The sequence below is a fragment of the Odocoileus virginianus genome, chromosome 34 (genome assembly GCF_023699985.2).
Source record: "Odocoileus virginianus isolate 20LAN1187 ecotype Illinois chromosome 34, Ovbor_1.2, whole genome shotgun sequence".
NCBI lineage: Eukaryota > Metazoa > Chordata > Mammalia > Artiodactyla > Cervidae > Odocoileus > Odocoileus virginianus.
Window position 1 is genome coordinate 2284742 of NC_069707.1, and position 21688 is coordinate 2306429.

The following is a 21688-nucleotide window of genomic DNA, read 5'->3' on the forward strand; positions in this document are numbered from 1 at the left end:
ATGCTCGGGGGGTCGGGGCGGGGGGACACCCGGGCAGAGCTACTGTCCCAGGCGCCCCTCCAGCGGCAGTTCTCTGATGCAGAGTCTCCGAAACGCTAGTGCAGGAGAAGCAGTTCGCGGGTCCCTGGCCTCTGGCCTTGGACGCCCCTAGCGTCCCCGCTGGCCGCAGGTGGTCGTAGGGGGCTAGGCGCAGTCCTTGGCGAAGGGAGGGGTGTTGTGCACGCGTGTGCACGCGCGCGTGCGAGGGGAGGGAGAGGGCAGAACCTGCCGCACGGCCCCCTCCTCGCCGCCCCTCCTCCCCCAGCCCTCGGTTGCTATGCGGTTTCTATGGCAGCAGCATCCTCAGACCCAACTTTCACCCAACGTTTAGAGCCAATTAAGGTAAAATAGTGGGGGGAGGGGGAGTGGCTGCCCAGGGGAGGGGGCGAGGCAGGGAGTCCAATCTGAGGCCGAGCCGGCGCGCACTCCGGGAAAGTCGCAGCGCGCATCCCGAAGCTGCAGCCTGCCTCCTCCTCCTCCGGCTCGCAGCACCGGCCAGAGCGAAGCGGCCGAGCCCCTGGCGCAGTCCGGGGGTGGCGTGGCGGCCGTCGGGGGCTAGGACACGCCGGCGGAGCAGCCACCGTGAAGACCCCCGGCTCCCTCCCCAGCCCCCCGGACCCGAGGACCGGACTGGCGCCCGCGGTCGTCCCAGCAGGACTGCGTCCTCACCAGCTGCCTTCCTCCAGCGCCGCCGCCTCTGCCAGCGCTCCGACATCCTGTCTGGATCTCTGTACCGTTTGGTGCCTCGGGTCATTTGCTTCCTCACTGTCCATACTTGATCGGAGGGAAAGTTTTCAAACATGCCCATTGCACAGTTGCTGGAGCTATGGAAAAAGATAGAGGTGGAGCCCATGGAAATAGAGGTGAGTCCAGAGAAGGAAAGTGTGGTACTTTTTCTACAGTATCGTTAAAAACCTCACTCTGCGCCAGCGGGCAGCCTGTGTACTATAAAGAAACCATATTTATTGAGCGCCTATTATGTGGTAGAGTCTGGGATGTTTAAAGAGTATAGGTGTGTGTGCTGTGTTCATATACACATATAAACTGTGCATATGTGTGTGCACACACACCCACACAAGGCGTTGTGTGTGGTGTAAATATATGAATGAAAATGAATGAAGAAAAAAATGGCTGCTCTTCAGTAAAACTTCAGGATGCATCTTAGAGTGTGTGCCTTAAGAGAGTCTCCATGCTTTCAAACTAAGCTACATCAGTTTATTTCCTTCAACAAGTGGCTTTAAATTATAAGCCCTCCAACTGCTACAGTGAAGGATGAAGCCAGAAGTGATGAGATCTGCTTTAAAAAACAAGGCATAGAGATGATGCAACCTTAGCAGGGTGTGTATTTGAATAAAGAGGAGAGATTGAGGGTGAAAAGATAATGAAATGCACATGTCAGCGGCCCACCCGCAGGGCTGCCTGGCGCGTGGGAGGAAGGTATCATTCTGCTTAACTTGTGCTACCCTAGGGACGCGGAGCTCTTTCATAGAATTTGGGTTGCTTAGTTTGAATTATAGACCATCAGTGTATATTTTTCCTGGAAGAGAAAGTTCCCCAAAGTTATTAAATCTATTGAATTATTTAATATACCTGTGCTGTGTTTATAGCAACTCAAATCACGTTTATAAATGGCAAATTTTAGTAACTGACCAAACCTTTACAAAATCCAACCTTTAACTTTTGCCTTATCTCATACATCCTGCATCATATCAGTAAGATCAATTCTTCCTAGTTTACATGTTTTGTAGACATATTATTTATATATATATACACTATGTATTGAGACATTCATGTAAATTTTGAACAGAAGGAGAGATTCTGTTTCAGAAGAGAATTGGTTAATATTTTATATTTAATGCTTTTTTGGAAGCCACACTAACTCATTAATGCCTGGGGTGTGTATATTGGTCAGAGGAGCTTGTCGAGCCTGGCACAGATATGAAGGCCGGTTCTTTGATGGAGCACCTGAGTGGGAGGCGATCACCCCATGGGTCAGGGCTACTGATTATTCCGTCTGCACACGAGGCTGTTCTCGGCAGTGACAGCAACACCTTAGAAAGGACCTCTCACTCAGCAGGCTGCCAAATTAAGTTTATTTTTTCTTTTGAGAAAGGTTTGGGTTCTTAACAAGTTGAACTAATGACTTGAATTCATGATGGAGCCGAAGGCCCATTCCTATCTCCAGGTGCTTTCTGAGCCCCTCCTGGTGATCTGAACCCTGCTGGGGGGGGGGGGGGGTGCCCAGCCGGCACCCCTCAACATCCGAGCCCCACAGAGGAAGCCTTCTGTCGGGGGAGGGTTGGTCGGGGGGCTTAGAAAGGAGTGAGGGGTGGAGGAGGCTTGGAGAATATCTTCTGGGACTCTGGACACTGTGTCGTGGCCAGTGACCCAAGCTCTGGAGAGCAGTTTATGCTTTAGACATTTCTAAGGAAGACTGGGGGCGGGAGGAGAAGGGAACGACAGAGGATGAGATGGTTGGATGGCATCACTGACTCGATGGACATGGGTTTGGGTGGACTCTGGGAGTTGGTGATGGACAGGGAGGCCCGGAGTGCTGAGGTTCATGGGGTCGCAAAGAGTCAGACATGACCGAGTGACTGAACTGAACTGAACTGAACTGAAAATTGAAAATACACCAGCAATAAATATACTTGCATTATTAGAAATGTATATAACATGATCTTAGAAAAAGCTTGCAATCTGGAATAATCTGAAGCACAGTTGGCTGAGAGACTGCATGGCCTCGCCACCCCACAGAGAGGGCACCTTTATAGAAGTCTTTGAGGTTCATGTATATGCAACAACAAATAATGAAAACTGGATAAATTAAAAGGTCCTGAAGCAAAAGAAATTTTCTTCAGGCTTCCTGGGTGAGTGTTTTGGGATAGTGAACCCTAAGGAAGTTGAGATAGAGCATTCAATCTCTGTTTATTTGAAGCCCAGAAATGAGAGCTCTTTCTATGGAAAGATTAAACCAGAAATATTAACCCTAAGATATTTCAAGGTGTCAGGAAAATGTGAGATCTATTTTGGAACCTAGAGGCTGATTTTGTTTCCAGTTTGGCACATGTTTTATGTTGTGTGATACTAAACTCCATAAAATAATTCCCATATCAAGGAATTGGGTAATACTAGATGGAGTCCATTTGACCTCTGAACTCCAAGTGTCACAAAATCCTTGCATAAAAGATGTGATTTTCTATGAGAAAATTACTATGTGATGCCAGTGCTTACGTTGTTTGCTTTTACACACATTTTACAGAACCAGTTGTTGGTTTTCCAGGGGTAGTGATCAATGCTTGTGGACTCTAGGTTCTTCCGCCTTCATGAGTTGCTTCTCTTCTAATCTCTTTTCTCATCTGCAGTGAGAGGGAACTGAACTAAGTTGGATTTGAGGGTCACTGGACTTGAAAAATCTTTATAAACATCCTTATGTAGAATCCCTATACGTCCTTATAAAAATAGACCCTGCTTCAGCACACAGACCAAGGGAAGTTCATTTGACTGTCTAGGGAAAGTGTTTGTGGTTTATGAACTGTTTTGAGGTATTTGGAAGGCGTATTTTACCCATGAATGAGGCTTGTTGACAAGGAAACATGTGCTAATTAAAAAACTGGGACCTCCATAAAACCCCAGAAGAAGCTGGCACCAAAGATAAGCATAAAGTATTGTGTGAACAGGAGGAGAAGGGGACGACAGAGGATGAGATGGTTGGATGGCATCACTGACTCAATGAACATGAGTTTGGGTGGACTCTGGCAGTTGGTGATGGACAGGGAGGCCTGGCGTGCTACGGTTCATGGGGTCGCAGAGTCAGACAGGACTGAGCAATTGAGCTGAAGTGATTGAGTGAACGTTGTGTCAGCAAGTTAGACACACATCTTCAGAGCAGGACTTTTCTGTCACTGCTGTCTGCAGGGGCACAGAGCCCAGGGCATGCTCCGGGGGGGGATGCGGGGATGTGGCCGGGGCGTGAGGACTTGGGAGGTGTGGTGGGGAGGGCAGGGCAGCACCAGCCCAGGAGGACCAGCTGACCCATCTTGTTTGTCCTTCAGAGGACTCAGCGAGATTTTTCCTTCCGAGGTGTCATCACGCATTAGAGAAAGGAGAAAGCCCTGTGTTTAAGCCATGCAGATCAAACATGACTCCTGAAGTTCCAAGCCTAGCTTGAACAGTGACGATTATCTCATGGCTGCTGGGCTGAAAACGAAACTAGAAATGGTGGCGACAGCAGCCAACTCGGAGTGTCCGCCGCACGCCAGAGCTGGGGGAGTGCTGGGAGGTCTCATTTCCCTGAATTCTGTGTCTCCAGGTGGCAGACATCCTTATGCCCTTGATTTTCTATGTGGGGAGATTGAGGTTTGGGTTGAGCAGTTTGCCTGAAGTCATTAAGTGGGAGGGCAAAGCTCAGACACAGACCTTTCTGTTCAAGGCTTCCCCTGCAGAAACACAGCACTGATCTTATGATTCGGGACCTGACTCTCTCTGGTTAATTCCCTGAGCTTTGGCTCAAGACTGGTTTTGTTCCACTCTAACAAGCTGGCTACAAAGCCTCCCTGTAACCCGTTTCTGTCCTCACAGCCCGAGACTCTCAGGGCCGTGTAAATGCACACCCCACCTCACCCTGCTGGTCAGGGAGTTACGTAAACCACCTGCTTCTCCTTTCAGTCGTGGTGTCAGACATGCACAGTTGGGTGATCTGGTAATTTGTCACTGTGGATATAAACACTCACTGCCTTATTTGCCTCCTGTTATATAAAGGGTCTGTCTCTGGCATGAAGCGTGCTAGAGTTTTAATTAAATTCAGGTGGAGAGGGGCCTTGATGCCACTTCTGTGTCCTACTGTCCAGTACTGAGTGTCTCGTTAGTCCTTTGCATTGATTGCCTGTATGATGCTATTTACAAGAACATTGGCACGCTAACTGCACTTCATGTGTCTCTTTTGTTGTCAGACCACCGAGGAGGATCTGAACCTAGACTCAGAGCCCACCACAGAAGACACTGTGGAAGAAGTAACTATACGTGTTTTATTATTTGGGGAGGAGGGTGGGGTGGAGGGAGGAAATGAAAGATTGAAATTAGTGGTTATTTTAGTGAAATATGTGTGTATATACATACATGTGTACACACACACGTACCCATATGGGTTGTGTACATATTATAGTCAATAATTTCCCCGCAAAGGGGGTACTTAGAACACAGGAAGAGAGATTACCACCCAAGGTGAGATTCAGAGTCTTCTCGTGTGGACTTTTTAAAGGGAAAATGACAAGTCAGTATCAATTAAGAAACGCACGGAAAACTGAGAGGTGAGGGATCACTCTCACCTGCTGGAGGTCGGGTCACGTAGCCTCTTTGAATCTTTGGGATGTGTTGTTGGAGTCACGGGAGGAGGTGGATCCCTCTGCGGCCGGGCGGGAGCAGGTGGGGGATGTCAGGGCCGAGCGCCAAGTGTGTCCTGGGGCAGAGCGATGGGGTGCTGGGCGGGGTGGAGTGATGGGGTGTTGGGTGGGGCGGAGCAATGGAGTGTTGGGCGGGGCCAGGGTGGAGCGATGGGTGCTGGGCGGGGCCGGGGGCGGAGCGATGTAGTGCTGGGCGGGGCCGGGGGAGGAGCGATGGGGTGCTGGGCGGGGCTGAGGGTGGAGGGATAGGGTGCTGGGCGGGGCCAGGGGCGGAGTGATGGGGCACTGGGCGGGGCTGGGGGCGGAGTGATGGGGTGCTGGGGGGTGGGGAGGAGCGATGGGGTGCTGGGGGGGCAGGGAGGGGTGATGTGCTGGGCGTGGCTGGGGGCGGAGCGATGTGGTGCTGGGCGGGGCCAGGGGCGGAGTGATGGGGCACTGGGAGGGGGTGGGGAGGAGCGATGGGGTGCTGGAGGGGCAGGGAGGGGTGATGTGCTGGGCGTGGCTGGGGGCGGAGCGATGTGGTTCTGGGCGGGGCCAGGGGCGGAGTGATGGGGCACTGGGCGGGGTTGGGGGCGGAGTGATGGGGCACTGGGCGGGGCTGGGGGCGGAGCGATTGGGCGCCTGGGGGGCCTGGACTCTGATGTCCAGGGAATCTTTGGCGTATTTCCGGCAGGGAGATTGCTGAGGCCCTTCAGTCGTCAGCTCCAGGAGACAGGCGCCAGGGTGCTCACGGTGGCAGCCAGACTGGCACCACGACTGTCTGTGCACCAGGATGCCCCCGAAGTGCTTGGTAGCTCACAGAACCGGTTCCATCAGTAACTTCCTAAGGTCTCCTGGTCTCAAGCTGTCTTATCCTCAGCACTTTTGATGGAAACATAGGTGCTAAGTTGTTGCGGGAATGCAGGAAGGTCAACTGACCTCTTGAAGTCATTTTTGATAACAGAACATGAGATAGAGGAATGGTTACTGTTTCCTGGTGTCACCTTGTCCACATGGCAGAAAGTCAGCCTGCCTTTAACTCTTAGTAAATGAAGAGTGGTTAGGACTGTCTACAGGACACAAGGTTGATGTGTGGATGCATTTGTAAAGTTTGTGGGGAAACTGAAAGACACTGTGGGTCCAGTCTGTCAGTGGCTGCTTCTGAGAGATGATGCTGAAAACCCCAGGCTTCAGTCCAGCAGCAGGGAGTGTCCCCCAGGGGTCTTGAGTGGTTGTCTGAACTTTTATTGAGCCAGGTTTCCCACATACGTCCTCCTTAGCCTTCAGAGCAAAAGATCCTTGGCTCAGATAAATGAAATCAGATGGCAACAGAGCTGGGCGTGAGGGCTTCACACTCCTTGCCAGTCTGAACGTGTGTGATGACAAAAAGTCTTATTGTGGAAAAAATATCCACCTCCACAACAGTTTGTTCATTCAGTCAATCAAGAATATTTACTGGTGGCCTGTGGAGCAGGACTGTCTGTGATGTTCCCAACCTTTTTGCTCCTTTTACTGATTCAGTTCTTACATGTGGGATGTTCTTCACGTGTGTGTGTGTGTGTGTGTGTATGTGTGTGTGTGTGTATGTGTAAAGGGTAGGACATTTTATGCAAAAATTTGGGACATCTTATGCAAAGGTCCATCTAGTCAAAGCTATGGTTTTTCCAGTAGTCATGTATGGATGTGAGAGCTGGACGGTGAAGAAAGCTGAGCGCCGAAGAATTGATGCTTTCAAACTGTGGTGTTGGAGAAGACTCTTGAGTCCCTTGGACTGCAGGGAGACCCCAATCATCCTAAAGGAGATCAGTCCTGAATATTCATTGGAAGAACGGATGCTGAAGCTGGAAGATCCAATACTTCGGCCACCTGATTTGAAGAGTTGACCCCTTGGAAAAGACCCTGTTGCTGGGAAAGATTGAAAGGCAAAATGAGACGGGGATGACAGGATGAGATGGTTGGATGGCATCACTGACTCGATGGACTTGAGTTTGAGCAAGCTCTGGGAGATGGTGAAGGACAGGGAGGCCTGGCGTGCTGCAATCCATGGGGTCGCAAAGCGTCAGACACGACTGAGCGACAGAATAACCACAAACGCATCGGTGTCTTCAGAGGCGACTCTCGTCCAGCTGTACCTCATGGTTCCGTCCACCCTCAGAGAAGAGGGCTCTGGTGAGGGTCGAGGTGAAAGAGACTGAAAACAAGACGGGAAGTCGGCGTCAGAAGCTGGGAGCATCTGCAGCCTCCCTTCTCGCCTCTGCCGAGGGAAAGCTTCCTGTCTTATAGTCCCTGTCCTGCAGGGGGCTCGTGTGTGAACTCAAAGGAAGGTGACTCTGGGTGCGACCCCACGTGACACATCAGGGGCCGTCAGCCTTCGTATTCTGGAGGAAAAAACAAAACAAAAATGAAACCAAAAGGCCTCAGCAGATCCCATTAGGAAATACCCAGTCAGCTGCTGTTTGAGGGGTTCCTGGAAGGGGCATGACAGAAAGAACATGTCTGAGGCCCCAGTGAAGTAAACTCCGGGAGTTGGTGATGGGCAGGGAGGCCTGGCGTCCTGCAGTCCATGGGGTTTCAAAGACGTGGACACGGCTGAGCGACTGAACTGAACTGAACTGAGGCCCCTGCTCTGCGGGGTTTTGTGGTCCTGTTTCCCTGCTCCTTTTGGCCTGTTGTGTGTAGCAGGACCAGTGGAAATGCTGGGAAATGACACTGGAGAGAGTTAGGGCTTAAGGCCGAAGCACCTGCCTCGCTGGGCTGGGCACTGTGGGACAGAGCAGGGGCCTCTGTAGGGTGAGACCAGGGGAGACTGTAGCCCTCTGACCCGCGCGCAGGCCCCATCAGTCATCTGGGGGGAGGGACGTGGGGACGGGGCAGCAAGTCTGGGGAGCGGGGGTCCCTCCTGGTGTATCCAGGATGAGCCTCTGAGGCGAGGTCAGCGGCAGCTCCTGGATTCCTGCTCCATCCCCTGTATCCCTGCTCCATCCCTGACCTTCTGTGTCCAGGTGCTACAGCACATGGTGAGGGGGGAGTTTAGGCGAGTTTCTGATTTCACAGAATGGCCTGTGGAAAACACTGGAATGTGTATATATTTTTTAAAGTGCTTTGATTACAGGGTTCTGTTTATTAATAAAGGGCTTTTTCTTGTCTGGTCAATTTTAGAAACCAGGTCCAGAAAAGCCAACCCCAGCATTATCGTGGTTTCCCCTTATTTCCTTGTGACTCTTGGGGTGTTCCCCTCTCCTCCGAAATTCTGCGCTCGGTTTCAACAGCAGAGATGACCTGGCATCTCTGAGACAGAACAGAGCTGGGAGGGCGGCAGTCCTGCTGTCAGCATCAGCTGGCAGGAGAGCACTCTGTGGGGAGCACAGAGTCCTGCCCTGAGGGGCCGGTGGGGGGATGACAGCTCTTGGCTGAGTGAGGATGCTGGAAGGTGGGGCACCAGCGGCCTGGCACCTGGCGTCTCCCCAGGAGTCAGGGGGCCAACGGGCTACTCCTCCAGGCAGGCTTTCTTCGAATCCTGAGCGTCTGTCAACGTGAACTCCTTCAGTGACCAGCCTCCTGACTTCCCAGCAGCTGAAGCTTGGACATCCCCAGTTTTCAGCCGGGGGAGAGGGGTGAGAAGCAGGGCAGGGGTGAAATTTTGGGGAGTCCTTCAATCTTGAAGGAGAGAAGAATCCAAGAGTGTTTTCAGAGCCCTTGGGACTCACACCGTAGCAGCAGACTCTTGCCCAGGTCAGGGTTGAGCCACCTGCACCCATGTCCCCCACAGACGTCAACGGATGGCCTCCTACCTCTTGTCCTGCCCTGGGAATCTAGACAGTTTCACTGCTCCTTAAAAAAAGAGACAGAAAAAACAACCCAAACTGGATTGAATAGAAGTGAGACAAGAAGAATAATGAAGGCTCAGAACTGATAAAGCAATTACAAGCAGTGCAATTACAGCTTGAAAAGATAGTTGGGAGTTTGAAAAGAGATGGATGAATCAATCTTCCCAGCCTGCTTGTTACCTGCCATCAATCTGTCTTTACAGAACCCACCTGTCTCCGAAGCTGGAGTTGGCGAAGGCACGTCGGCTATGTCACCGTTCACATTTGTGTTCTGTCTTGTTTTCTGTCCAGAAAAAGGCAGGAACTCTAATCCTTGCAGGAATTCTAGAAAAGAGCAGTGTAAACATAATGCATTTGGAAGAAAGGCTAACGTGACTGCTACTGCTGCTAAGTCACTTCAGTGGTGTCCGACCTTATGCGAACCCATAGACGGCAGCCCACCAGGCTCCCCCGTCCCTGGGATTCTCAAGACAAGAACACTGGAGTTGGTTGCCATTTCCCTCTCCAATGTGTGAAAGTGAAAAGTGAAACTGAAGTCGCTCAGTCGTGTCCAATTCGTAGCGACCCCATGGACTGCAGCCTACCAGGCTCCTCCGTCCATGGGATTTTCCAGGCAAGAGTACTGGAGTAGAGTGCCATTGCCTTCTCCTGCTAACGTGACTAAGCCTCTGCAATTCCCATGGGCGTTTAAATGCCCTGCAGGGTGGTAACAGTAATGTTGGCTTCACCAAATGTCAGCACCTATTGGGGCAGACACGAAGGAAAAGGCGAGGTCTGGGGATGAACATTGGTAGAGTGTATTTGATGTGTCGGTGGTAATTACTTGCAAGGATCAACACGAGACAAGAAGTCCAGCTCCCATCGTCAGCAGCCATGGGTCCTTTCGATTATCACATCATCTCTGAAGTGTTTGCCGTGATCTCTGTCGGACACAGAAGACGGCTTGCAGCTATTTTTGGTTTCTGCGATCCTTGTCTTTCTGCTTCTGTAGCAAAGTCAGCAGGAGCAGGCCATGCTTCCGAGTGCTGCCTCTCTGAGAATAAAATGACTACTCAGTTCGTGCTAATGTCGTCCAGAACCCCAGGCACCCACTGCATTGGGAGGTTACGCGGTCCCGCCTTTGGGCGCGGGCTCTGGCCCTGTGAACCAGCCAGCCACCTGCAGCTTCCTGACCGCTCTGCGGGGCAGGGTATTTCCTGCTAGCACAGTGACTTCAGGGGTGGTCTCACTGGGAAAAGGTGCCCACCTGGTCATGTGTTGAGAATCATGAAGCAAAAGTGAAGGCACTCAGTCGTGTCCAACTCTTAGCGACCCCATGGACTGCAGCCCGCCAGGCTCCCCCGTCCATGGGATTCTCCAGGCAAGAATACTGGAGTGGGCTGCCATTTCCTTCTCCAGGGCATCTTCCCAACCCAGGGATCGAACCTGGGTCTCCTGCATTGCAGGAAGACACTTCACCATCTGAGCCACCAGGGGAGTCAGAGCTGCCCTATCCACGTAGTTGAACGCACAGCAGTGGGGCTGGAGGAAGCTCTGGGGTCATGTCAGAGGGTCCTTTAGGGTCTGCTGTGTCTGACCCCCTGAGGAATGATGGTGCACCTCTGCCTGCAGAGGAAACCCAATGATGTGCTGAAATAAGAACCTTGCTTTTGGTGTATCTGACTGATGTCATCTTCCATCTTCCTAAGCCCAAGGAGTGGGCGGTAAGTCTGTTACTTTCCCCGTTTTTCAGGTGGTGAAATTGAGGCATCAGAGATGATGTAATTTGCTAATTATAGCAGAGAACCAACGAAAAAGAGAATTTCAAACTGAGGCTTTTTCTGCTGACTTACTTTCTCTTCCTAAGTCTCTGAGGTTAGGTGGTGGGTTCTGGGCGGATGGAATCAGGGCCCGGGATCAAAGGCTGTTCTCCGTCCTCTCCTCTGGGTTTAAAGCAAGGTCACAGGTGCTTTGGGGACCCTGCCCGCGTCTCCTTTCTGTGACCACACTGGGGTCAGAAGCTGCGTCACCGTGGCCCCGTCTGTCCCCAGGGGCAGTGTGGAGCCCACCCACCCTGCTGTGTCACTGGGCTTCTCTCTCTTTTTAAAATTCTTCCTCCTTCTGCCTTCAACTTGTGGCTGTTGTTCATTTGCTCATTCGTGTCTGCAACCTCATGGACTCTCTGCAACCCCGTGGACTGCAGCATGCCAGGCCTCCCTGTCCATCACCATCTCCCAGAGCTTGCTCAAACTCATGTCTATTGAGTCAGTGATGCCATCCAACCATCTCATCCTCTGTCGTCCCCTTCTCCTCCTGCCCTCAATCTATCCAATGAGTCTGCTTTTTGCATTACGTGGACAAAATATTAGAACTTCCAAATCTCTTCAAACTAGGAAAATACAAAACTTGTTCTTTTTTTGTGTGCGTGAAAAACATGGGGGAACTTGAGCCAGAGGTGCTGTTGAAAGATACACACCCTATCTCTGCTTTTTTGGCTGATATCTCTGTCGTGGGTGGGATACATTACTGACTTAATGAATCACAAAAGTTTCTTGTACTTTATTGATATCAAATGGATCATTTAAATAATTATGGTAAGAGAGGATATATATATATATAGAGAGTGAAGTTTCCTCCTTGATAATGCTGTACATGTGTGGGTTAATGTTCAAAGTATCAGAGAGAAAATCATGTAGCTTCTTATCCTTTGGATATTTTGAAGAAATAACAAGTCAAACAAATCCCTCAAAACGCTTACTCTTGTAACACAGATGCAGCTGGGAACTGGGTGTGGAGATACAGACTGCAATTCGCGTGAGTCATAAAAACCTCCAGGGAATCATTAAGCCCGTTTTTTTCTGAGATGTGGGACCAAAACAGCCCACGGTGCCAAGTGAACGTCGAGTGAGCGCTTGGCTCCTCGAGGGAGACTCCTCCCCCACAGTCCTCTTCCCCGCTCCTGGGGTGGGGGGAGTGGGGAGGGCTCCCCAGGGGCCCAGGCCCGCCATCCCTGAGGCAGGCCTCACCTTCCATCTCGGGTAGAATGAACGAGCGAGGGCGCCTAACGTAAGCAGAGAAGACGAAAGGATTTTGGGTCTCCATTTGGAGATGCAGACACACAGATGCCTGTTTTTACAACAACGGGATAAATACAAGAGGGTGCTTTCTAGCGTCCTCCTGGGAAGATGGGAGGTCTCAGGCGTGCCCAGGCGGGTGGGGCAGGCCGCCCCTGGCATCACAGCCCCCGGGGTACTCCTCCGGCCAGGCCCCCACCCCGGCCCCCTCCCCCGCCCCCGGCCCCATCTCGGTTATCTCAGCGAGCGTCTGCCAGCGATGGCTCTGTGCCTGGCGCTGGGCCCGGCTTCAGTGATTCAGGGCCTCACATGAGCGAGGCAGACGCGAGTCTCTGCACCTTACGCTCTAGTGTTCCTGCAAGCAAACCGGAGACCGGTCCGCGTGGCGGCGGGGCTGTGGGGACCTAAGCAGAGGGACAGAGCGCCGGGGTGGGAGCAGGGCTTAGGGAGGACTTCGCCCAGCAGGGGGGTGAGGTTGGGACGTAAATGACGGAAGAGACCGCCCCCCGCTCCCCGAACCCGAAGGCAGATGGTTCAAGGCCGAGGGGGCCTGGGGCCGGGGAGGACGGGGGCTGAGTGAGCCGGCGGCGCGGGGAGGGGACGCGGGCCCGCAGGTCTGCGGACTGTATTCCAGTTTCTCGGGCCGGCACTGGTGACTCCGCAGGAAAGCGGCGCGTTGGCATTGAGGGTTTTCAAGCACAGTCTCTCTGGCTCTTGGGTCAGGAAGCAGGGAGTTTGGGGGAAAGAGTGAGGTCAGGGAGCCGGTTTAGGAGGCGGCAGGGCCCCCGCGAGAGGCGGTGGTGTCTGGGCGCAGGGCCCGCGGGTGTCCCCGAGTTCCTGCGGGGCCTCCTCTGCCTGTACTATCAGGGCTCCCCTCCTGGGCCGCTGGGGACGTTCCACGGATGCTGCGGTTTACACAACTGATGTTTAGTTTCCTGCAGTTCTTGGGGCTGGAACTCAGGCCAGGGTATCAGTGGGCTGGGTCCTCCTGAGGTGGGGAGGGCGAATTCCCCAGCCTCCGCGGGCTGCCCTGGCCCTTGGGGCTCCGGGACTCGTGGACACATCTCAGGTCTCTGCCTCTGTCTTCACGGGGCCTCTCCCCGTGGGCGTCTCACCTGGCCGTCTTCTCCTGATGACACCAGTCCTTTCAGATCTGGGCCCACCCTGATGACTCTGGTCCCAACAAATGACGTCCGCAGGGACCCTGTTTCCACACGTGGGCATGTCCTGAGCCACTGGGGTTTGGGCTTCGGCAGATCTCTGGGGACAAGTTTTGGCCCGTAACAAATACACTCGGGACACTCGGTTTTGTAGGTCTCCTGCGTCCAGGTCTCCAAGGCTTTGCCGGAAGCCCTGATTTTCCGATCATGACGTAAAGATGCAAAATGCACGTGGGCTGGGTTTCTGTAGCCGCCTCTGCTGCTCAGACCCTGGCTGGGTCATATGCTGAGCCCCCATGGACTGTGCTCTGCCTGCCACATGCTGCCATGCAGGGTCTCAGGGTCGCTTCTGAGATGTGGTGTCCGAGGGTACCAGAGCCCCCAAGACTTGGGCCACCCCGACCTCGCAGTGCTGGGGGCGCCTAGTTTGGGAGCAGAGAGCACTTTGCAGTGGTTATGTTTGTTGTGGAGGAGATGTGATAACCACGGTAGAGAATATACAGTGATATATTGATAAAAATGATGCAGAAAATTACTTTAAACGTAACTGCTGAGTCATAGGGGAACAAAGAATAAAGGAACCAGTGAAAGATCACGGTGACTTGGCCCTCAGACAGCTCAGGCAGATGGTTGTGTTAGCTTCCCACTGCTGCGGTAACAAAAGACCACAAACTTGGCGGCTGAAAGCAACATGGATTTATTGTCGTACGGTTCTGGAGGTCAGAAGTCCTGAAGTCCAGGTGCTGGCAGGGCCGTGTTCCGTTCCCAGAATCACTTTCCTGCTTTTTCTAGCTTCGGCTTACTCTGTAGTTGCTCAGTTGTGTCCAACTCTTTGCGACCCCAAGGACGACAGGACGCCAGGCCTCCCTGGCCTTCAATGTCTCCCAGAGTTTGCTCAGACTCATGTCCGTGGAGTCAGTGATGCCATCCCACCATCTCTTCTAGCCTCTGGAGACACCTGAATTCCTTGGCTTCTTGCCCCTCGGCAGTGACATCACTCTTTCTCTGACCTGACCCTCTCACCACCTCCTGCAAGGACCCTTGTGATGGCATTAAACCATTCATACGATCCAGGGTACTCACCTCATTTCAGGATCCTCAGCTTAAACACATCTTCAGAGTCCCCTTTGCCTGGAAGGCCACACATCGCAGCTCTGGGGCTTACCTCATGGGAATCTTGGGGTGCCATTATTCCACCCACTGTGGTGGCACCCCCTGTGGGACAGCTGGCCTGGTCTCCCCCAGATCTGAAACGGAAGCCAGTGGGTCTACATAAGGGACGTAGCGACAGATGTAATGCACGCTTCTAGCTTGAGTCCTGATTTGAAGAAACCAACTCTAAAACATATTTCTTGGGACAATTAGGTGATTTTGAATGTGGATTAGGTAACACTTCTGTTAATTTTTTTTTTTGGTTAATTTTTTTGTTACCCTTTTTTGCTAAAGTGTTTTTAGGTGAAGTATATAAACCATGCATTTCACTCAAATATTTCAATACGCCTCTCTCAAGAATAAGAATGTTTTCCTACGTAAACATATCACCCGTTGTGACTGGCAGGTTGATGCTTTCATCCTGCCTTCCCCAAAACCATTGATTTAGGAAGGTCAAAAGCACTTCGTTTTATAAGATAAAAGCTACCCACCCTTCTCTCCATGTGATTTTGCTTCCTTGAAACAATCAATTTAGCTAAATTGTACCTCTGTTGGACAGGGCATTGATTTCTAGCTGTTAATTTTAACAAAGAGGGTTAGCGCTGACCTCATAGGAGGCTTTCTAAGACAGAGCTGCCCAGCCCATGAATCAGGCCTTCCGTGTTTACCGCATAGGAAGTTGGGGTTTGTGACCTGGAGCCTTTGCCCAAGAGTTCCTGCTCTTGAAGAGTCAGCGCTGGTTTGTGTGTCTTGAAAGCAAAAGTAAAACCTAGCTCTTGATCTAATTGTGAAGTCGGACATGTCATTTCTTATATGCAAGCTTTATTTAATTCTGAAGGGAGAATCACTTGGATAGATTATTGGTAAAAGGCAAGCAAGCCAAAAATCGACAATGAAGTGCTCAGACCTTCTCATCCTACCTAGGATGTAGGAAAGCATGGAGAACTTGGCTGACAATGAGAAGCTGGGTAACCTGCAAAGTCCTGGCTTTCCTCGAGCCCATCAGAGCACCAGGCAACCAAACGGACTTTATCCTCAAGGATGACAAGCCCCTTCGAGGAGGGTGGGGGTGTGGTCTGCTTCACAGGGGGCCCGGAATAGGTGGAAGACGAAGACTCCGTGAAAGTGGGTGAAAGCAAACAGCTGAGCGTGGGCTCACGCGCCCGCCTGACGTCTGGGAGCCCACTCTACACTTGCGTCCTCCCCAGGGGCTTCACTGGAGGTGTGTGAGGGTCAGGGCCTGGCTTCAGGGAGCCCCTCAGAGCACACAGCACAACCCCCCGCCCAGCTCCTGATGCAGGAGCCTCAGCCCCGGGGAGTGGGAAGGAAGTCTTCCCACACCCCGGCCCTGGCAGGACCTTGCGTGTGGGAGAACACGGAAGCTGTAGCCAGCAGCTCTGTGAGAGGGCCAGGAGTTCCTCCCTGCCCCAACTTCAGTACACTGGCAATAAAAATTGGACATCGAAATTAAAATGATATATCATGCATCCCAACCCTGTAACACACAGGGATAAATCTAGCAAAATATATGCAGGGTGTGTTTGTGCATGCAGAGTCACTTCAGTCGTGTCCAACTCTTTGCAACCCCGTGGACTGTAGCCCGCCAGGCTCTTCTGTCCGTGGGATTTCCCAGGCTAGAATCCTGGAGTTGCCATTTCCTCCTCCAGGTGTCCTTCCTGGCCCAGGGATGCAACCTGCATCTTTTAGGTCTCCTGCATTGGCAGGCAGGTTCTTTACTTCCAGGTGTGGGAGGGCTTCCTTCCCACACCTGGAAAGGCCCTGAAAACAGTAGAACACTGTTGAGAGATTAAATAAACCTAAAATAATGAGGAGATATACTAAATTCATGGACAAGAAGACTCCGTATTAAGGTGTTCACTTTCCAAAGTGATTTTGAGATTCAATGCAATGCCAACTGAAATCCCAGGTTTTTCCTCTTTGAAATAAAATTTATTTTTTAGAGCAGTTTTAGGATCGCAGCAAAATTGAGCAGAAAGTACAGCGTCCCTAAATACTTCCCCCCCCACCCACATGCACAGTACCCCACTATCAACAACCCCCATCAGATTGGGACATTGTTACAATGATAAACCTACATGGACATGTCATAATTACCCCAAATCCAGTTTGCATTAGGGCTCACTTTTGGTGTTTCACATTCTGTGGATTTGGAATGGAATGTGAAATGTGAAATGACATGTATTCATCTCTGTATCACACAGAGTGTTTTCACTGCCCTAAGAGTCCTGTGTGCTCTGACTGCCCATCCCTCCCTCCCCGCTCAGCCCTGGCAACCGCTGACTCTTTACTGTCCCCATAGTGTTCCCTTTTCCAGAAGGTCGTGGAGTTGGAATCACACAGTACGTGGCCTTTTCAGGTTGGCTTGCTTTACTCAGTATTGCACATGCAAGCCTCCTCCACGTCTTTGCGTGACTTGGCAGTTTGTTTTTGATGCTGAGTAATATTCCATTGTCTGGATGGGCCACGGTTCACTTCCCATTCACCTACTGAAGGACGCCTTGGATGCTTCCAAATTCTGGTGATTGTGAAGAAGGTTGCCATAAACAGGGTGTGTGGAGTTTGTGGGGCTCCACTCCACAAACTCCACCAGTTCCCTGGTGGCTCAGAGGTTAAAGTGTCTGCCTCCAATGCGGGAGACCCAGGTTCAATCCCTGGGTCAGAAAGATCCCCTGGAGAAGGAAATGGCAATCCACTGCAGTATAAGAATACTGCCTGGAGAATCCCATGGATGGAGGAGCCTGGTAGGCTACAGTCCATGGGATCACGAAGAGTCGGACACGACTGAGTAACTTTGCTATCACTAAGTTTTCAACTGGGCTTCCCTGGTGGTTCAGTGATAAGGAATCCACCTGCCAATGCAGGAGATGCAGGTTTGAACCGTGGGTGGGGAAGATCCCCTGGAGGAGGGCATGGCAACCCACTCCAGTATTCCTGCCTGGAGAATCCCATGGACGGAGGAGCCTGGTGGGCTACCGTCCATGGGGTCGCAAAGAGTCGGCTGCAGCTGTGTATGCATACACTGTCTGTCTGTCCGTCTATCTATCCATCCATCATTGTCTATGTATCTGTTATTTATCTCTCCGTCCATTACCTATACATTTATCATCTTCATTTGTGTATCTGTCTACCCATCCTTTCACGCATCCACCTACTTATCCATATATCAATCTATCACCTCCCGACTTATCCGTATATCAATCTATCACCCCCCGAACGGCCCACGGGGGATCGCACAGTTATGAGACTGTGTCTTTATGTGCATGTGTGCCTGATGGGTTACAGTTTGCTGAAAGTGCTTTCTGCTGCGGTTGCCATTCTCAGTTTTGGGATTTCTCTCTGTGCCCTTTAGCTACTTGACTAGGCTCGGGAAGATGAGGGTGAATGTCGCAGGTAAAGAGGAAAGAGAACGCGTGCTCTGAGGGAGCTCCCGCCGTCAGGAGGGAGGAACACCCAGGTCAGGCGGCACAGAGAAAAGCGACGGGGTCAGTTCAAGGGGCTTTGCTCTCCTTTCGCCTAAAGTTGATCCTTTTCTTCCGGCAGTGGGCGGGGCAGCGGGGGAAGGGGAGGCATCTACACCTCATTAGCCTGAAACTGACAACCAGATGGAGGTGATGGGGAGATGAAATCAGAGAAACAGAAGATAAGTGTGTGCCAGCCCATCTTCCCAGCTGTGAAAGCTGGACTTGGATTCGACTCTGAGCTTCCTGGAAAAGGTGCTGGTTGCTTAGTTAGTCGTGTCCGACTCTTTGCGACCCCAGGGACTGCAGCCCACCAGGCTCTTCCGTCCAGGGGATTCTCCAGGCAAGAATATTGGAGCCAGTTGCCATTTCCTACTCCAGGGGATCTTCCCGACCCAGGGACTGAACCGAGGTCTCCTGCGTTGCGGGCAGGTCTTTACTGTCTGAGCCACCGCGGAAGCCCAAGCTTCCTGCAGGTTGAGGCAAAAAAGGAGACATGATCAGTGATGCAATTCACGGCACCTACACATCAAAACACAGGCGTGAGCAAGAACACAGCCTTGCCCAGAGCCACGGCTGAGGGCAATTATTCCTTCCTGTGCCCATCAAGGGCGTCCTGCCTAAGGCAGTGGAGGTCACGCTCAGAGATAAACCCCCACAGTGAAGATAGCATTGAATCCTCTATCCATCCTTCCTGTAGTATCTATAGATGTAATCTGAGAACATATAGAAAACCAGAGGTCAGTGAACAGTTTCATGGGGTCAGGGCTGTAGTACATGGTTGAAGCCTGTGGTATTAATAACGCCAACCTAATTCAGGGGCAACTTCATATCTTGTGGAACAGTGCATGGGTGGAACACGTTTCCGGCCATCTCTGAGGAATGTGATTTACCTGCTAAGCTTCTGTAAGAGTCAATCAGAGTTCCTTGCGTGCAGGGCTGGCAGAGTCCTCCCTGAATCGTGTACACCCGACTCAAATCCTTGACCTTTCTGAGGACGTGGGCTCGGGTTCCCCATGGCGTTAGCACCCTGCTCAGGACACAGTAACCACACAAATATAAATTCTCCTTGTATTTAAGGACTGTTATATTATAATATTATAGATGTAGAATGCTAACTTATAAGTGAATCATACAGACTTAGCACTCCAAGTGTGACAGAGGTGTGGCAATTGTCAACAGGTCCTTGACAAAAGCTACTTTTCTGCTTCTTCAGAACAAACAGAAACCTTCCCATCAAGGTTTAGTTTACAAATATAAATACATATTGACATGGAGTTGATTTGGAGCAAACAAGAGAAAAATGGGCTACGCTCCACTTATTCCAGCCACTTAATAGCATTTACATCTGTTTTCCTCATTAAAACTTAAAATACCCAGCAACCTAGAACATTTGCCAAACAGAGCATCTATTTATGTCCAAAGTGTTATTTAATGACTCATTGTTGTATTTGCCTTGATTCATTCTTTCAGGTTAATTTAATTCTGTCTTCTTTGTTTTCTGCTCAAGATTGTTGATCTTAAAGGCAGGACAACGGGGTGACGGCCACACCGAGGGCTCTGGTCTTTCTTGCTGGAAGGTTTCCTCTGCAGGGTCTGGGGTGCCTCCCCCCACACCAAGGGGAAGTCTGACTGAGTCCAGGGTTGGGGGGTCTCTTCACCCACACTCCACATGAAATAGGAGTTCCAGGTTCCCCCCTCATGGGAAACTGTGCCTTCTGCACGGTGCCAGCTCCCTGAATTCAGGGGTCGGGGGCCGTGCGGAAAACAGTGGGCTCACCTCGGCTTCTCTTCTCTGGGTCTGGTCGCCTCACTTCCCAGGTCGGCAGTGGCACACAGCTCCCTGGGGTCCACCCAGGTCCTCCAGCCCAGGCTTCCCCACCCACTTGGAGACGCAGCAGGTCGGCAGGCTGCGAGGGCCCGGGGCGCTGGGACCACCACGCAGCTGACGGTGCCAATGCGAGTGCTGCTTCAGCTTCGCACGGTGGAAATGGGACAGGTTCACAGGCACACACAGGCGCACACACCCAGAGAGGCTTGACTTGAAACCAGATTAAGTACTATTTCAAGTGCAGTCAGGAAAATGCCCCTGGAGCATCTTACAGAGTGACTCTCGTTCTTCCAGCTGACCCAGCCCAGGGCTCCCTGGCCGGATGGGCCGCGGGCTGGCGTGAGTCCCCCGGCGTGGGGGGCTCGTCTGTCCTTAGTGACGGAGGACAGCCCTTGTTCCAACGCAGGCTTTGTTTGGGTTGAAGCTGCACTTCCGTCACTGGTCCATGCACAGCGCTTGTGACTTATTTATTGATTTATTTATTTTCTGTAAACATTCTTGTACAGAATTCCCGGAGCTTATGCACAAAAGTTTCTCCTGGATGTGTTGATGTGTGTGTGCAAGTACATGGGCGCACAGACACACACACTCACACACACACACACACACACACACACTCTACCTGAGGTGGAATTGCTGAACAGGATGCACATGGAGAATGCAGTTGTTCAACTTTAGGACAAATACACACCGTCTTCCAAGCCCCCGGTGCTGCTCTACACACCAAGAGCAAAACGCAAGGGATACTGGGGCTCCCCACACTCTGCCACACTTGGTATAGTCAGACTTCTAATTTTTTTGCCAATTAAGTGGGTCGAAATTGCATTTCTCAGCCAAATCAAGTTCACCTCGCTCTGTATTTTAGTGGCCACAAAAGTCTCTCCTGTGATGTGGCTCTTCTCGTCCTCCGTGCTGCACAGTTTCTGTTTTCATATAGGAAATTTACTCAGGAATATTTTAAGCCATTGCAAAGTCAGGGGACTAGCATAGTGGACTTCTCTGACCCACTGCCCAGCTTCAGCAAACATCACCCATAGGAAACCTTGTTGACTTCGCCACCCGGCTCCTGAGCCCACCTTCTTCAGGTTGTTTTGAACAAATTCACTACCACATCATTTCAGCTACAGCTGTTTCAGGAAATGTCTCTAAACATAATATCACTCTTTGAAATCACTCACACACATGTGCATATAACCACAAAACCAGTGTAGTGAATGAAAACTTATAATTTGCAAATATCATCAGGTGTCAAGGCTTCAGCCTTTCCCAGTTACCTGATTTGTACCAGCTTGCTTGAATTAGGATTCAGGTGAGGCTGTATCTTGTGACTGGCTGACAGGTCTCTCTGTTGTTCAGTTGCTCAGTCGTGCCTGATTCTTGGCGACCCCATGGACTGCAGCACGCCAGGCTTCCCTGTCCTTCACCCTCTCACATGCTCAAACTCACGTCCATGGAGCGGGTGATGCCATCCAACCATCTCATGCTCCATCATCCCCTCTCCTCCTGCCTTGAGTCTTTCCCAGCATCCTTTCTGTGGCTATTAGCAGGTGTCCTCCACTCTTCCCTGGTAGCTTATTGGACACCTCCGACCAGGGGGACTCATCTTTCGGTGTCATATCTTTTTGTCTGTATAAAAATACAGTTCATGAGGGTCTCCCGGTATAAAAATACCGGGGTGCTCTGCATTCCCTCCTCCAGTGGGCCACACTGTGTCAGAGCTCTGCACCTGTCCGTCTTGGGTGGCCCTACAGGCATGGCTCATAGCT

The 21688-nt window shown here is 51.5% G+C and overlaps 1 protein-coding gene across 2 annotated transcripts in view; it reads left to right on the forward strand.

Annotated features, from left to right (window-relative positions):
- Positions 1–492: 492 nt before the first annotated feature.
- Positions 493–21688, forward strand: part of RPS6KA2 (ribosomal protein S6 kinase A2) — a 332908-nt gene continuing 311712 nt past the window's right edge. Inside the window, exons 1-2 of one of the 2 annotated variants that reach the window (XM_020885936.2) lie at positions 493–902; positions 4992–5051. In XM_020885936.2, coding sequence (XP_020741595.1) covers positions 840–902; positions 4992–5051 — 123 coding nt within the window. In that variant the 5' untranslated portion in view covers positions 493–839. The remainder of the gene's footprint in view (positions 903–4991; positions 5052–21688) is intronic. The other variant, XM_070461614.1, reaches the window with a different exon arrangement.